The 17,336-nt window shown below is 54.7% G+C and overlaps 1 protein-coding gene across 27 annotated transcripts in view; it reads right to left on the bottom strand.

Moving 5' to 3' along the window:
• The window catches only part of CFAP74 (cilia and flagella associated protein 74), a 73,000-nt gene that overhangs the window by 33,758 nt on the left and 21,906 nt on the right, over positions 1-17,336 (bottom strand). For all 27 annotated transcript variants that reach the window (XR_011433953.1, XM_023635964.2, XM_023635956.2 and 24 more), the window contains 7 exons: positions 15,739-15,896; positions 14,232-14,436; positions 12,472-12,630; positions 10,981-11,154; positions 10,226-10,344; positions 7,636-7,702; positions 7,094-7,183 (listed from right to left, as the gene is read on the bottom strand). Coding sequence is in view for 26 of the 27 variants with exons in the window: in XM_023635964.2 (XP_023491732.1) it covers positions 7,094-7,183; positions 7,636-7,702; positions 10,226-10,344; positions 10,981-11,154; positions 12,472-12,630; positions 14,232-14,436; positions 15,739-15,896 (972 nt within the window). In the remaining variant the exon portion in view is untranslated. The remainder of the gene's footprint in view (positions 1-7,093; positions 7,184-7,635; positions 7,703-10,225; positions 10,345-10,980; positions 11,155-12,471; positions 12,631-14,231; positions 14,437-15,738; positions 15,897-17,336) is intronic.

The raw sequence follows: 17,336 nt of genomic DNA, 5'->3' as shown, positions 1-17,336 counted from the left end.
TGCATGTGTGTGTGAATGCATATGTGCACGTGTGTGAATGCATTGTGGGTATGCGTGAATGTGTGTGTGAATGCATGTGGGTGCAAGTGTGTGAGCACAAGCATGTGTGTATACATATGGGGATGTGTGCATGTGAATGCATATGTGTGCGTGTGTGAATGCATTGTGCATGTGGGTGTGTGTGTGCATGTGTGTGGGGGGGTATGTGGGCAGGTGACCAGTCTCTTAGTTATAGGCCACCAGACTTCAAGAAGCCACGTCTAGACAGGACGGGGAGGGTCACCCCTCTCAGAGATCCTGAGCTGGAGGCAGTGCCTGGGTGGGCCTGGGTTGCCTCCCTGGGAAGGGACCGTGTGTATTCTGTGTGTGGGGATGAGAGAAGAGAACATGTGCACGCCTGGGGGGCTGGTGGGCTGTACCGTGATGGGGACCACTATGTGCCCCCAAGCCATTCTCCCTTTTTCCTTTCATGATAGAGCCCCTGAGGTCCAGCTGGACAGAGCCACCCTGCAGGGGTTCTATTTCTTGGCCCACCTTGCCAGGTGTCAACATGCAATTGAGTTTGGAGGCGACTGTGAAACTTCTGGCTCGTGCTTAGGACCCCACCTTTCTCCCTTCCCTCGGACCAGGAATGTACAACACTGCGGAAGCCATTTGTTGAGGAAGGCAGCACAGCCCCCAGCCCAGACCCTTATCTCTGAGACAAGCAAGTTCTTCCTCAGCTAAGCTACAGTCCTGGGTGCCTTTGTCATAGCAGCTTCACCTGATGAAGTGACGACCAGATTGCATGAGAGGCCCGAGGACCCCTGGGACCGTGTGCTGGGCATTTGGCTGCAGAACAGTGGCCCTCCGTGCACTTGGCAATGGGCCGGGCAACGGCTGTGTGCTTTCCGGGCCCATCAGGGAAGGAGCCTGAGGCCTTGCTGCCCAGTGGGGCCTGGCCTTCTCCCACGGCAGAGCCCTGGGCTGAATCTTGGCACCACCATGCACACACTCTTTCTGGGGGCCTGTTCCCCAGCCAGGAGCGCTGCCCTGTGCTGTGGGCCACTCTGTGGAGAAGGCAGCACGCGAGCCAGGTAAGGTGGCTGTCCCGGAGGCAGGGAGCCATGGCAGACAGCAGCTTTCCACAGCCTCCGTGCGGCTTGGCAGCTCCCAGCAGAGCTGCCTCCACCCGGGCTGTGTGCACAGGCCATGTGTGAACCAGAGCAGGGTCCAGGGCCGCCAGGGCTGTGGGTGGGTAACAGGAGCACCGAGAAGAATGGATTGAACCAACGTGATTGAAACACATGAATGGGTGAAAACCAACGACCTCATCTTGAAACAGAGAGAGGGGTAAGAGAAGCTAACGGGCCTTCACTGGAAGTGATGATTGTGCCAACTCCTCCTTTCACTAAAAATCAGTGAAGAAGGGAATTCATAGAGGCACAAATAACTTAGTGAAGAAAGAAGCATTACTGGGCCTTCTCCGCGGGGCTGGAGGCTCAGGGGAGCTTGGAGGCCGACAGGGGAAGAGGGCTCTATTGGCCAGAGGGGGCATGACGAGTGACAGCAACAGAAAACACTTCCCCTCCTGCGACGTGTCTGTTCAGGCGGGAATCGTTAGCAGTCGCTAAAACCATGAGGTGACGACCCTGATCCAGGGGACTGGCTATTGGTGAAGTGCTGAAGAGCGGAACACAGCAATCGACAGGGCTGTCCTCTGTGACCCAGAGACTGATCTTGGTGTCAGTACCAGTGGGTGGGGGGCTGGCAGGCAGCCACTATGTGCCTCCTGATGCAACACAACATGAGGAACCGTCTTGCCCAAAAGGCCCTCCCTGAGTCAAACAGAATTTACTTGAATGTCCAGTCTATGGAGGGTTGTGGGTCTGCTTCAGCCCCTTACGGTTTAAAGATAACATGACTGTTTTCATCCAGTTCCCAACGTTAATGTCCAGTTTAAAGGAAAGAGGAGACAGAGGGACATGTTACCTGGAACCATAGAAAGCAATCAACAAATTCAGAATGTAGGACGTTCTATGAGAGAACTGGCCTGTCAATTTCATGACCAAAAAGTGGGATGGGGCACATTCTAGCTCAAAAGAGACTTAAGAGGGGACTTGGGGTGATGGTGGGCAGGGAGCACCAGGAGTCACTCCCCGCCGGGACAACTGCACAGGCAGAATCCATCTGATGAACTATTTGGGAACTCAGGAGTCTGATGAAGTCTGGCAACTTCCAGAGGAAGTTTTGGATGGCCAATTGTGACCAATTTTGGTCAATCGCAGCTCTTAGCACAGTATTACTACCCACCCCATACCCCAGCCACATGGCAGACAGCTGTGTGCTCCTGGAGCGACTTGCACACAGCTTGCAGGAGCCAGGGTGGCAAAAAAGACCCTGTCTTCCAAACATCGGGGATCTCTGCTGTGACCACAGAGGCGCTGACGATGAGGCAGGTGGCCACAGCTGCTGCCCCTCCCCCTCCAGCTGGAGAGACATCCAGGGGATTCAAAAGGTTGATGTCCTTGTTTCTTCCCCCCCACCCCATTTTTTCTCTTTCCCCCCAGATATTAAAGACTAGGACATTCAAAACAACTGTAGAGACAGGGAAAAGCAGAAAGTGACTGTGCGTATTCAGGGAAAGGCTCAGAAAAGACCTGGAAGACATTAAGTTTACACTTCAGGCTGATCCTTGGCACAGAGACAGCTTCCAACAATCAAAAAACAATAAACAAAAACAACAAAAACAAAAAAAAACACCCCAGGGGAAGGGGAGAATCTGATTTCCAGAGTTACCACATGACTAGATCAAATGTCCAGTTTTCCACAAAAAATCACAAGGCGTACAAAGAATCAAGAGAGCACAGCTCATTCAAAGGAAAAAAATAAATCAACATAAATTGTTTCTGAAACAATCTGATGGCAAATCTACCAGATAAGACTTAAAGAAAACCATGTTAAAGATGCTGAAGAACTAAAGAAGATGTGGAGAAAGTAAAGAAAATGATGTATGAACAGGATGGAAGTATCAATAAAGAGACAAAAAACCTAAAAAGAAACCAAAAAGAAATTCTGGAGCTGAAAAGTACAATAACCAAAGTGAAAAACTTACCAGAGGGGTTCAAAGGCAGATTTGAGCAGAGAGAAGAAAGAATCAGTGAACTTGAAGATAAGACAATGGAAACTGAGTCTGAGGAACAGAAAGAAAAAATATTGAAGAAAAGAGAAAAAAGCCTAAGGGACACCATCAAGTGGACGAATACATGTATTGTGGGAATCTCAGAAGAAAGAGAGAGGCGGGCAGAGAGAATATCGGAAGATAATCTGGCCCCAAACTTCCCACATTTGATGAGAGACGTGAATATAAACGTCTGAGAAGTCTGACAAACTCCAAGTAAGAGGGACTCCAAGAGATCCACATGGAGACACATTATAATCTAAGTCTTGAAAGCCAAGACAAAGAGAGAACCTTGAAAGCAAGAGAGAAGAGACTCATCGTGCACAAAGGAGCCTCCAGTGACTCTCAGAAGATTTCTCCTCAGAGATTTTGGGGGCCAGAGGCAGTGGGCCAACATTTCCAAAGTGCTCAAAGAAAAACAGTCAGCCAGGAATCCTGTATCTGGCAAAACCACCCTTCAAAATTAAGGGAGAAATTAAGACATTCCCAGATAAACAACAGCTGAGGGAGATGTGACCACTGGACCTGCCCTGCAAGAAATGCTCAAGGGCGTCCTGGAGGGTGAGACGGAAGGACACAAGACAGTACCTTAAGCCAAAAAGAGAAATAAAGACCTCAATGAAGGTAAATACATGGGCAATTATAGAAGCTGGTCCTATTGTAACAGTAGTTTGTAGACGCACTTTTTGTTTTCTACGTAACTTAAGAGACGAATGCATTTTTAAAAATTATTAGTTTATGTTATTGGACACACAAGTTATAAAGATGTGATACTGTGCTATCAACAACAGAAAGGGGTGGGGATGGAGCTCTAAAGAAACAGAGTTTTTGTATGTAGTTGAACATAGGCTGCTATGAATTCAAGTGAGAGCATTATAACTCTAGGATGTGAAATGTCATCCCCATGGGAACCACTAAGAGAATAGCTTTAGGACATACACAAAAGGAGATGAGGAAGGAACTAAAATGTTTCACTAAAAAAAAATTGACTAAACACAAAAGAAGACAGGCGTGCAGGAAACGAGGGACAGCGCACAGCGAGCAGCACGACAGGGGCCAGGCCCTCCTCACCAGTCAGCCTCGACACGGAAGGAAACCCTGACACTCACCCCGACACGGAGGGGCCTTGAGGACACCGTCCTTGGTGAAATAAGGCAGTCACAAAAGAAATACCATATGATTCCACTTATATAAGGTACTTAGAGTTGTCAAAATCATAGGACGGAAAGTAGGACGGAGGTTGCCAGGGGCTGGGGGGGATGGAGAGTGAGTGCTTAATGGGACAGGGTTTCTGTTTGACGAGATGGGAAGAGTTCTGGCGACGGATGGCAGTGGCAGCTGCACAACAACGTGAATGTATTTACCACACTGAGGTGCACACCTAGACACGCTTAGATGGTAAAGTCTAGGCTTTGTGTATTTAGCACAATAAAAATCTGAAAGAAAAGAGGGAAAGACTTAAGAGTGTGATAATCAAATGTAATATGTGATCTTGATTGTATCCTAGCTCAAAAAACACGTTATAGAAGGTGGTTTGAGGACAACTGGGTGCATCTGGATGTGGACTGGGTAACAGGCGACGACTAGGAATGCTGTTCATCTTATTTGCGCAGAGTCTCAGACACTTCTCCATGCCATCCTTCCGCCTTGCTCTCCCGTGGGGCACCAGAGTGGGGAGAACGTCTCTGCCCCCTTGATGGAGGGCGTTGCAATGTGACTTGCCTTGGCCAATTGTTGGGAGGAGATGTGAAATGAGGGAAGGCCTGAAGCGTGCTCGTGTGATTGGCCCTCATTTTCTGGGCCCCAGTCATCCTCCACGAGGCGCTCATGCCAGGGTAGCTGCTGCTTGGGGGCCGGGAGACCCCCAGGCCACTGCTGCCTGGAGAGAGCTGCCTGGCCTGGCCCAGCCTGGATCAGCCAAACCACAGTCGACCTGCACAGCTGTGACCATGAGACAAATGTTTATCGCTGTTATAAGCTGCTGAATTTAGGAGTGGTCTGTTACACAGCATTGTTGTGGTAAGTGCTGACCAGTTCAATCAGGACAGGCAACGATACGGTGCTTTCTGTAGGAGAATTTCCTTGTGTATTCAAGATGCATGCTGAAGTTTTACAAGGAAGGGTGTTGAGTGTTACGATATCGCTCATTTACTTTGAAGTGGATCCGCAAAAATAGATGGGCAGATCGATGAAGCAATACGGCAAATGTCGACAATGATTGGATCCAGGGGGTGGCACATGGATATTCAGTATACTATTCTTTCTGCTTTTTTTCATTATGTTAGCAATTTTCCTTAGTTAAAAAAAGGATCAATTCTGCACAGTGAAGGAAACCATCAGCAAAATGAAAAGGCAACCTGCTGAATGAGAGAAAACATGTGCAAACCATACATCTGATAAGGGGTTAATATCCAAAATAGATAAAGAACTCATACAACTCAATAGCAAAAAGCCAAACAATCAATTTAAAAATGGCCAGAGGACCTAAATAGACATTTTTTCCAAAGAAGATGTACAAATGGCCAACAGGTACATGACAAGTTGCTCAACATCGCTAAACATCAGGGAAATGCAAAGTAAAATGACAATGAGATATCACCTCACACCGGTTAGAATGGTTATTATCCAAGGACAAGAGACAACAAGTGATGGGGGGGATGTGGAGAAAAAGGCGTCCTCGTACGCTTAGTGGGAATGTGAAGTGGTCCAGCCACTATGGAAAACAGTGTGGAGGTTCCTCAAAAAATTAAAAATAGAACTCCCATACGATCCAACAATCTCACTTCTGGGTATACAGCCAAAAGAAATGAAATTAGTATCTTGAAGAGATATCTGCATTCCCATGTTCACTGTAGAATTATTCACAGCAGCCAAGATATGAAAACATCCTAAGTGTCCATTGATAGATGAATGAATAAAGAAAATGTGGTATATACATACAATGAAATATTAGTCATTCATAAAAAAGAAGGAAATCCTGCCATTGGCAACAACAAGATGACCTTGAGGGCATTATGCTAAGTGAGATAAGACAAATAGAGAAAGACAAATACTGTATGATCACACTTACATGTGGAATCTAAAAAAATGAAAGGTACAAACTTCCAATTGTAAGTAAGTTCTGGGATGTGATGAACAGCGTGACGACCACAGTTAAAAAAAATCGCTGGTCGGGGCCGGCCCCGTGGCTGAGTGGTTAAGTTCGCACGCTCAGCTTCGGTGGCCCAGGGTTTTACCAGTTGGAATCCTGGGCGCAAACATGCCACCGCTCATCAAGCCATGCTGAGGCGGCATCCCACATGCCACAACTAGAAGGACCTACAACTAGAATATACAACTATGTACTGCGGGGCTTTGGGGAGAAAAAAGAAAAAATAAAATCTTAAAAAATAATTGCTGGACACCACAGAGCTATAGAGAGGACTGGAGTCTTCCAAGATGAATCTGAAGGGCTCCTCTGACACAAGGGCCAGGACTTGTCTGGATTTTTCCAAGATTGACATGAGTGCTTATCTTCTCAGAACAATGGATACACCTCACCCATCTAAGGACTGGCTCAGAGCCCGACCTGAGCCACCACTGGGACCAGGCCCACCGTGGAGATGTGGGTTCTACGCTCAGCCCATCTCACCCACACTCCGGGACACACACTCCCGACATGAGCCCCACGCCCAGCCCGTCTCACCCACACTCCGGGACGCACACTGCCAACACGAGCCCCACGCCCAGCCCGTCTCACCCACACTCCGGGACGCACACTGCCAACACGAGCCCCACGCCCAGCCCGTCTCACCCACACTCCGGGACGCACACTCCCGACGGGAGCCCCACGCCCAGCCCATCTCACCCACACTCTGGGATGCACACTCCCTGCACTGGGGTTCCTAACCAGGAAGTCCCAAGAAACGTGGGCTCCGGTGCCTTTGAACTTACGGAACATTTCTTTGTTGAACACTTCAGTGGAACAGAAAATTCGCCCGTCTGAGCCAGAAACGAGACATCTCCTTCCAGATCTTTGTTTGTCTGAGAAAGAAAACGCCCCGACCACCATGAACATCTGTAAGTGGCAAACACTGCCTCTGTGTCACCTCAGTCTGGGCCTACCTGCCGCCTGCCCAGCTCGGGTGGCACCAGAGCAAGGCCTCCATGGAACGCGCCTCGGAGGGTGGCACACTGGCCAGGGCCTGTTAGGACACTCTGACACACCCCATTTAGACTCAAGAGCACGAGTAGGTCACACCTGCTGGCTAGTGAACCAGAAGAGCCGCCTTGTAATTCTGCCTGGCATTTAGGAAAATGTTTCGGAAATAAAACAGCAGAACAGGGGCCCTGCCGAGATGCCAGAGTCCTTTCTCCACCACAACGTTCTGCAGTGCCCGGGAGCTGCAGGACCCTGATCCCACCCACCCCCCTCTCATGCCGGAATGAGAAAAATCCCCTTTTACATTGTGTGGTTTTGGAACCAAGACACTCACCATGGGCTTGAAGGTGACAAGCACTTCGCAGGACATCCCAGCTGACATGGGACCAGGGGGGTCAAAGCTGTGGGCACAACGGTCCATGGCACACACGTGTTAGGTCTACACAGAGGGCGGACACTCGCTGCTCCACGAGAACAACACGGTTGGGCTGGAATTGACTGTGCCTGGGGCAGGCAGTGAGCTGGGCTCTGGGACCCCCACCCCCACCCATCCTGGGTGCTGAGCCCCTGCTGCCTCCTGTACCCTATTCACAGGAGACGCTCAAGGAACGTGTGAACCTCTGTTGAGCGAGTGAGTGAATGGATGAAGGAAGGAAGGAATGAGGCAAGGCCCCAGGGGCCAACTCCAGAGGGAACGGATGCCACGGGGTGAGCAGCAGCCACAGTTCCCCTGGGGACAGGTGTCAGGCCTGGAACCACGGATCTAGGGTCTTAATACCAATGTGAGGGGATGTGAGGCCGGTAGGGAGCTAAAACTGAGCCCCTCTTGCAGCAAAAGAGCCAGGAAAAGGGCCCCAAATATACAGGGAGGCTCAAAGGGAGCCAGTCTGTCTTAGTCTGGAGCCCGGCAGAGGGAAAGAAGCTCCCCAAAGAGTTTCTAACACGAGGTCTATTTTCACAAGGTTGGGTTTTACCTAATGTGTTCGGATGAGAAATACACAAGCTAAAAGTTTAAGATAAAACTTTGTCCCTGGTGTCCCCATGGTGCCGGGAGAAGCAAATCCAAAACGCATTTGATGGGAGGGAAGCGTGGTGGTGCAGACCGCACAGAAGCCCGCACGTGGAGTCCCACCGGTGAGAACGTGAGAGGCCCACATCTGAAAGTGCTGTGGCCGCCGTGCAGCAGGGCGCAGGGCTGACCCCATGAGCTCAAGACAGATGCGCCGAACAGAGACGTTAAATGACTAATGACATCAACGGAGAATCACAGACGTGAGAAAGAGCAAGATGCTGTCAAGAAACACCCATGGATCCGAAAAAGGACTCGGCATGTTTAGAAATGAGAAATATGGAAGCTGAAATAGCAGACCTCATAAGCAAGTTCAACAGCCGATCAGATACAACTAAAGAGGAGGTGGTGGGCTGAGTGACAGGCCCGAGGAAACACCTGGAGCACTGCCCAGGGAGACGGCGAGATGGGAAGCATGGAACAGGCGTCAAGAGACACGGAGCATGGAATAGAAAGGCTTCAGGTAGAAAGGACAGAAGGACAAAGCGGCGGGACTGGGAGAGGGGGCCAAGGAATGTCCACAGCTGCTCAAAGACGGGACTCCTCCGATTTGGGAAGCACGGTGGTTCTAAGCAGGTCCAAGAATGTCAGTCCCCACCAGATACTCATGGGGGAATCGCAGGGCCCCAAAGGCAAGGATGTCTTGAGACAATAGACGTTAAAGAAAACCTACAAAGAACAGGATGAAGGCCGACTCCTGGACAACAGCAGAAACCAGAAGACAGAGGGGTGTCCTCAACAAGTCCAGAGACGGTAACCGTCAGGGTAGCCAAGGTCACGATGACCGGCTGAACCTGGGCCCGCAGACACCCTGCAGAAACCCCCATGGCCGCAAGAACAAGCAGACCACCAGTAAACTGTGCAGTCAGCGTGACTGGAGACAGAAGAAATTGGTAATAAACACCAATTTCCAGCAGCAGCTCTCCACGCAGGCCTCTGCAGAGAGCTGAAGAGTCTGGAAAGGTGGAAGGAAGAGAGAAGAGGGCGCAAAGATGCTGTGTCTGACCTACAATCAGACCCCAGGAGAGAACAGCACGTCCCATGCGGGCAAGACTCACCAGAGCCCAGTCGGTGAGCAGGGGTCACTGGGAGAGGCCGTGGGAGCACCTGCCTGGGGCAGCCCCAGGAAGGCACTGGCGGGGAGAGGGGACGGCCCCTTGGGGGCTGGGCCTGAGGACCCTCCCCTGCTCCTCAGGACATAAGAGAAGCAGGCACTCTCCAACTGGAACCCCAGATCCATCTTGGGCATCGAAACCCGTCAACAAAAAGCTGGAAGAAATCAGGGGGTGGAAGAGAAAAAACTTTCTTAAAAATGCAAGCAAAATGGCAAAAAGCAGAAGAAAAGAGAGACTGCAGAAGCCACAATGAAGGTCACCATGAGAAAAGGAGGGAAAAATAAAACAGAAAAGAAGAAACCAGTAAAGTGGACCAGAAGGAAACTCACAGACAGAAAGGAAGGTCCGACAGTGCGTCAGCGGGGACTCGAAGACGGAAACCTGGAACTGGAACAGAGCAAAGCGTAAACGTGGAGTTCGCACAGGCGGTCCTGAGACAGAAGAAGGCCTTAACCCTCACGCTGAAAAGTCTCACCAGCTGCCCGGGAAATCTCACCCAGAGCGCCCACATCAAAGCACAGTGACAAAGAAGGACCACGTGGGCCCCCAGGCCGCGTATCAGGGAGCCCTGGGCTGGACAACTTCGGCCCAGAAGAGAGGAGCCGCCTGGACAAACCCTCAGGAAGTTCCATGCAGACAGTGTTGTTCAAGCGTAAAGGCCTGGCCACACTTCTGAGCATGCAGGACCCGAAACCCCCCGTCACGGGCACCGTCCCTGCCCGAGCCCAGCGTCCTCTTACTCGACGTGGATGAAGTCTTTGAGCTGCTCTGACACGCCTACCAGCTTGCAGTAGTTAATTGTGTAGGTGGCATTGATCAGTGTGATCTTTTTTTTGTATACTTTGCCAATATCAAAGTCCTAGAAAAATCAGAGAGTTATTACTCAAAGCTTTCTGGCGGCCGCTTCAGAGTGCGACGCAGGGAAGCTGCAGCTGTGCACGCTAGGTGCCATGTGCAGAAGAGGGCGGGGGGTTGACGTGGAGAGGACGGTCTCTAACAGTGACGAGCTCACGAGCATCCTAGGAGGGCGGGAACAGTTCCCAAGTTTGCCCTCCATGGGGCAGATGGAGAGCAGGGCAGGAGCGCCTGCCTCGTAGGAGCCCTTGCCACCCTGGGGACCAGCGGTCGGATTGGAGGGGAAGGCTCCAAGAGCACAGGCACCGGCCCCCATCTGATGGATCAGGGCTGGTGTGGTGTCCCAGGGGCGCAGCCTCTTCTCTCCTGCAGAGTCTGGCAAACATGATGGATGAACACCCACTCCTCACTCACTCGACCCCACTTGGCACCCCCTGAAATGGCTCCTTTGGGGCTGGACTCCCTGGGGTCACCACACGTGGGTTGGAACCTGCCCATCAGGATGGGCCTGGCCAGTGAGTACCCCAACATGTACCTTTCCCAGGAGGCCTGAGGCTTGTTGTCGCCCCAGGACAGCACCCTCCTGGGGCTGCTGTGTCCCTCCCGCTCTGTGACCTGGGGGAACCCGCGGTGGGCTCACCTTGAAGTGGATGAGCTTGGGTTTGCTGTTGAAGGGCCGCCCTTTGAACTCACGCCCAGATACCACCTGCTTGTGGATCACCGTACCGCGCAGCTGCTCCATGGTGCGGGCCAGGATGTCCTTGTCCATCTTTGTCCCGCCCACAGGCTTCCGGTCCACATCCTCTTTGGGCACCTGGGGTTTCACAGGGACAGTGGCCCAGCTCGAGAGCATGCCCAGGCTGTGTGAGACGCTCTCTGCTTGAGGTCGCCAGGGGCAGTCTGTGAGTGACAGAAGCTAACAGCACAGAGCCCAGAGTGGCCAGTGCCAAGGGAAATGTGCGGCATCTAGCGGGTCACTTAGAAAGCCTGACATGAGCAAGGCGGGTGGTCCTTACTTCAGAGAAAGACAACACGAGAAGAAGAGTGGAAATGTCCGGGATCCTGGCAGATTTCTGGGAAATCATGGTAGACGGGGAATTTTCTACATTTTAAATAAGGTCAAGAGAAAAGTTTCCTAAAAGTTGTACAGGAAGCAATATTTCTCAAGTGGCACAAATAAAGGTGTCCGTTGACCAACATTAAGACCGAAGACAGTCCTGAAGTTTTCCTTCCTGAAAGTTCTGAGTCTATTTGGGGCCTCGGCTCTACGCCAGGAGGGTTCTCCCAGGTGGGAGGCCAGCCTGATGACCTGTTGTCAAGGCGCCACCCCCCCTCCCCATGCGTAAGTGACCGGGGCCAAGTGGAGCAGTGAGGGCGATGGGTCCTGAGTCGGGAGCGACGGGCTCCGTCCTGCCCCACTCTGGTTTGAGGGCCTGGTCAGCCAGCCTTCCTCAGAAACAGCAGAACCAAATGACTTTGTCCTTATAGCAACGGGAGCCAATCTGTCCTCAGGCAGGGAGGGGGATGCCCTCCCGGGGGCGGCCTGGCCATGGCTGGCCCGTGCACAGACAGAGCCGCAGCCGCGGCAGCTCTCCTGCCGGTGCAGAGGTGCTCACTAACTCCTCGACTCACGGAGCTGTCTGCTCGTCCAGAATCGGGACGACCAGGCTCTGGGCAGCGCATGCTTCTTGAAAAAGGCTGCCAGAGAAAGTCTGGACTCATGCCTTTTTGTAGAAATGTTTCCCTGACAGTAAGCAGAGCAATTAGGAGTTGTTCCCCCAACCCGGGAGCCCCTCGGCTGTGTCCCTCTGTGTGTGGCCGAGCACCGAGGCCCGGGTGGTGGCGCAGGGATGACGGGGGATCTGGGATCGTGGTTCGCACACTGGTTCTCGCGGCGGCTCTGCGAAGGGAGAAGGGCCTGAAGTTTGGAGGAGGGAGGCGGCCGGGCAGTGGCAAGTGTGGCAGGTGCAGAAGGCTGCAGGCTGTAGCCACAGCTGGGGAAGCCACGGAGCAGCAGCCGTGAGCCAGGCCCCGAGCAGGTCAGCAGGTCGCCAGGACAGGGAGGATGCGCGGGAGCTGGAGACACAGCCCAGGGCCAACCGCAAGGGATCCAAAGGCACAAAGCAGTTACCTGGTATGGCTTATAGTCTTCATTCCACAGTCCGGAGATTTCTGGCTCAGCCAGTGTTTCATCCTCCCAGTTGACGTTCCCAGGGTCCACCTGGACGGAGTCACTGGAGATGGCTTCCACTAACCAAGGGGTTTTGGGGTGTGCAAAAGTGTCATTTTCCTGCAGTCAGGAAGAGGAAGAGAACAGCTAATTCCAGAAAATAGGGAAAATACACCCAGCAAGAGGAAAATAAGGATCCTTGGAACTCCCGGGCACATGGCTGTCGACAACCCGGCACTGTTCTTCGGTTCTTTTTTTCTTTTCTTGGAGACTAGAGCACATACTTGTTTGGTAACTTTTTCCATTTAAAGTATAACAAGTATCTTTACACACCATTAAATATTTTTCTCCAGTGTCCTCAAGAGTCTACAAAATGCTCTAACTTATGGATGTGCCAGAACGCTCTTCCCTGACCCTTAGCTGCTCCTCATTTCTAACCTTCCCTGATATAAGCCACTGCCTGGAAAAGCGCTCTGTGGTCGATCCCGGAGGACGCCTGCTTCTGGGCCGGGGCCTCATTGGTCAGCTCCTCCGGCCAGAGCGCTGGGTCTGTGCCAGGAGTGGGGATACCGCGGGGAGCCAGCCAGACGGGTCCTCCCTCCAGGGGACACCAGACAAGAAATAAGGACATAGATGGGGGTGACGTTGCTGCGACTGTGAGAAAGGCTCCCAGGGAAACAGCCGGTGTCGAAGCAGAGACACGGGGTGACCAACTCAGGTGGGCCATGGATCAGAGGCCGCAAGAGAGAGGACGAGGGGAGGAAGGGCAGGTATGAAGAGCTCATGGAGGGGTGGACGAGGGGTGGACGAGGGGCAGAGGGCAGGCGCGGTGGGCCTGGGAAACAGGAAAGACCCAAAATGAACTGCGGAGCAGAGTGAAGACCCCACAGGGGCCAAACACGAAGAAGTCGAGGGGCTTTGAGTTAGTGGGAGTCAGTGACCTTGACCTTCAGGTTTTAGGGCGCACGAGGGCAGAAGCAGAGGAGCTACATGGGGCTCAGGAGGGGTCCTGATGTCCCTACCTCACACCCTCAGGGACAGGTAGACAGTTACCCACATGGGCGACCGGCACAGAGCCGACCCTCAGTACAAAGGGATGACTGAGTGAATGCATGAATGAAGGGTCAGAGGAAAGCTGTGCATCGGCGGGTGCTTGAGAGCATTCGCACCAAGGGGATGACACACATGTGGGCGAGAATGGTGCACAACTCCCCCCACCCGTGAGTGACCCCTAGTCTCAGCCTGGCTGTTTCCTGGGGACAGGTAAGGTGGCCTGAGCCAACCTTGAAGGGACCCAAGGCTGTGGGTGTCCCCAGGGCATGGCTCCCGCGGCTTGGCCCCTTGCACCTGAGCCATCACCAGGGAGAGGATGGCTCCCAGGTGGATGCCGGGTGACCTGCGCCCCGCCTCTGCAGAGAGGAGCTGTGAGGCTACCCTGTGTCCCTTAGAGGGAACCTTCGGGGTGTCGCCACTGGCCGCCTGATGAGGCATGAGGCCGCGCAAACCCGGAGGCTGAGTGCCCTTGACCGGGCCTCTCGGAGGGGACACGGAGAGCAGGGAAGACGGGTCGGCCTGCGGCGGGGTGGGCGGTCTCTCGGTTTTGACTTTAGTTGCAGAGGTTCATGCATGATTTGCAGCAAGGCCCTGACCTGGCCAGGCCTTGGGGTCCTCTGTGTGCCCCTCGGGAGGGCAAGACTGTGGACTGGGGGCATCTGGCGTACCAGCGGGCGGCAGGGGGTCACAGCTGCGCTCTTCCCTTCGCAGAAGTCGGAGATGTAGCTCCACGTCTTGTCCCTCACAGTCCGCCGGCCCTCGGGCTTGGTTGGGGGGTGCCGTTTCTTCCTCCTGTCTTCCTCCTCAGCCTCTTCTTTCAAAATGCGATGCACAATCTCCTGCTTTCTGAGCTTCTGCTCCTCCTCAAAGGCACTACGGGAAAACACCGCCCCGGCTGCGAGTGAGCGGCTCGCTGCCCACGGGACCCAGGAGAGATGTGTACTGGGCGGGAGCTTGGCCCTTGGCTCTTCTCCAGCTGGACGGGCTCGGGGCTGGAGCAAGCTGGTCCTGGAGTGAGCCCCAGGCTCCCGTGTGACCAGCAGGGGAAGCCAGGAGGGTCGCCAGGTGGAGACCCAGCACTTGAACCTCCGGCCCAGCCCGGTGCAGTCTCCACAATGAGCCTTGACCCTCAAGCTGCCCCCTGCTCTGGTTTCCAGGCTGGCAGCTGGCGGTGCCCCCACTGAGGTCAAGCCAAGGGCAGCATCGGGGCTTGAGGCCATTCATGCATGCATTCATTCATTCAAGCTGCTCCTTACTGGTGCCTCCTACCTGCAGGCTGGCTAAGGGACTGGAGCAGACTAAAGGACTGGGAGGTGGGCAGAGCTGCCCCAGGAGCCCCCATCAGGGCGGGGTGATGCCAAACCCTGTGGTGACATTCAGGGCACTGCAACTCCCAGATGAGAGATGCTGTCCCCAGCGAGAGGGCCAGGAGGCTGCACCTGGGCAGATCCTAACAGTGACCACAAATGGGGATCTGGGCTGGGAGTGGGGAAGGGACGAGCCCTCCGGGATGAGGGCTGCCTCAGAAAAAGGCACCAAGAGAACATGGAAATGACCAGAACATCACGTGCAAGGCTGGAAAAGCAGACAGGTGAGGCGGGAGAGCCGGGCAGGGGCTGAAACCTGACGTTTGGCTGTCAGGGAGCCCAGTCCTGCGGGGCGCCGGGGGCAGGAGGCCCAGTGAGGACCCTCATTTCTCAGGGTGGGTGCAGTCTGGGGAGCTGCGTACAGGGACCTTGCAGGGCTGAGGGGGGCTCAGGGTGAATGACTGGGGTGCCGGGTGCACTGAGAAGGTAGCACTGAGCGCAGGTGTAGGGGAGACCAGAAAGTGAAGCCCCACGTTGGGGAGGAGCCAGATGGGGGAGGTGGCCCTGGGGTAACTGCAGAGCCCAGAGACAGGGAGCAGTGTCGTGAAGACCAGGCCAGGAACCTGGGGGCCTTGCCAGGGGCACAGGGAAGGGGCTGTGCTCTGAGGCCCAGGAGAGTCCTCGCCTGCCAGGGCCTAGACAGCAGGGTGTGCCGGGAGGGCTGGAGCCCCCATTCCTGCACATCGCAGGCCCCTCCTGGGTGAGGGAGGCCCAAGGAGAGAAGCAGCTTTGCTAGTTGTGACGGATGCACCGCCCACCTCCCAGGCAGGCACCTCCCTGGGACGCCCCCTCGCCCTCATGCCCTCACCGTTTCTGGGCCTCCAGCTCCTGGCGCCGGCGTTGATGGAAAAGGTGCTTAAAAGCATCCCCACCTTGGGCCAGAATCGCCCCCTTCTCGGCCTGGGCTTTCTGCTCAGCCAGCTCTGCCCTGGCCTGGCCCCGCACTTGAAATTTCCGGAGTGTCTCCTTGGGAATAGAGACACTGAAGTTACAGTGCTAGCATGGGTGTGCACACCTGCACAGGCGTGTATACACACACGCACATGCATACACACACACACACTGGAGCTCTCTGTTGGATGGGTATCTTTCAATCCTAGTGGAGAAGCCTGAGCAGATGTTTGCAGAGATCACTGCCACTCACCCGCCCCCGACCCCCGCTGCTGCCCTCCCCCCTCGAAACCCACCCTTAGAGACTCCTGGCATCTCTGCAGCTCAGCTCAGCTGGACTAGCCTGATTCCTTCTGCTCCCTCCTGTCTCCTGACCATGGTGGGCTTTCCTCCAAGAGGCATGCTCTCTCTAGCCTCTGAGCCTTTACAGACACTGTTCCCTCTTCCCCTCTTTGCTTTCCTGGTCTAACTGCCACATTCTCAGGCCTCAGGCCCAGGATGTCACTTCCTCCAGGAAGGCCTTGGACCCCAGCACATGGCCTCACCGAGCCCTGGTCCCCCTGGAGCCTCATCAAAGCTTTCTCACAAGACTAGGCCCCATGAGGACGGGGCTGGACTGCTCTCTTCCTTCCAGAATCTGGTGCCTGGCTGGTGCCAGCACAGACCCACAGGCAGGAAATCTGCCGTAGAAGCTCAGTCAATTCCCAGGGGGCCCTGAGTGGAGAGTCTGAGGATATGGGGCTCACTTCCCAAGGAGCAGGGGCGCAGGACGGTGGGGCAGGGCAGGCATGTGGATGAGGATGGAGGGTCAAGTATGGAGGGCGGAGGACAGAGGGCCGAGGACGGAGGATGGAGCGCAGAGGACGGAGGGTCAAGGATGGAGGACGGAGGGCCGAGGACGGAGCGCAGAGGATGGAGGACAGAGGGCTGAGGACGGAGGGCTGAGGACGGAGCGCAGAGGACGGAGGACGGAGGGTGGAGGACGGAGGGTCAAGGACGGAGGACGGAGGGTGGAGGACGGAGGGTCAAGGACGGAGGACGGAGGGCCGAGGACGGAGCGCAGAGGACGGAGGACGGAGGGCTGAGGACGGAGTGCAGAGGACGGAGGGTCAAGGACGGAGGACGGAGGGTGGAGGACGGAGGGCCGAGGATGGAGGACGGAGGGCCGAGGACGGAGCGCAGAGGACGGAGGGTCGAGGACGGAGGACGGAGGGTGGAGGACGGAGGGCCGAGGATGGAGGACGGAGGGCCGAGGACGGAGCGCAGAGGACGGAGGGTCGAGGACGGAGGACGGAGGGTGGAGGACGGAGGGCCGAGGATGGAGGACGGAGGGCCGAGGACGGAGCGCAGAGGACGGAGGGTCGAGGACGGAGGACGGAGGGTGGAGGACGGAGGGCCGAGGATGGAGGACGGAGGGCCGAGGACGGAGCGCAGAGGACGGAGGGTCGAGGACGGAGGACGGAGGGTGGAGGACGGAGGGCCGAGGATGGAGGACGGAGGGCCGAGGACGGAGCG

Source organism: Equus caballus, chromosome 2, assembly GCF_041296265.1.
Source record: "Equus caballus isolate H_3958 breed thoroughbred chromosome 2, TB-T2T, whole genome shotgun sequence".
NCBI lineage: Eukaryota > Metazoa > Chordata > Mammalia > Perissodactyla > Equidae > Equus > Equus caballus.
The sequence above is the reverse complement of the archived record's forward strand: the minus strand, read 5'-3'. Positions and strand labels throughout refer to the sequence as shown.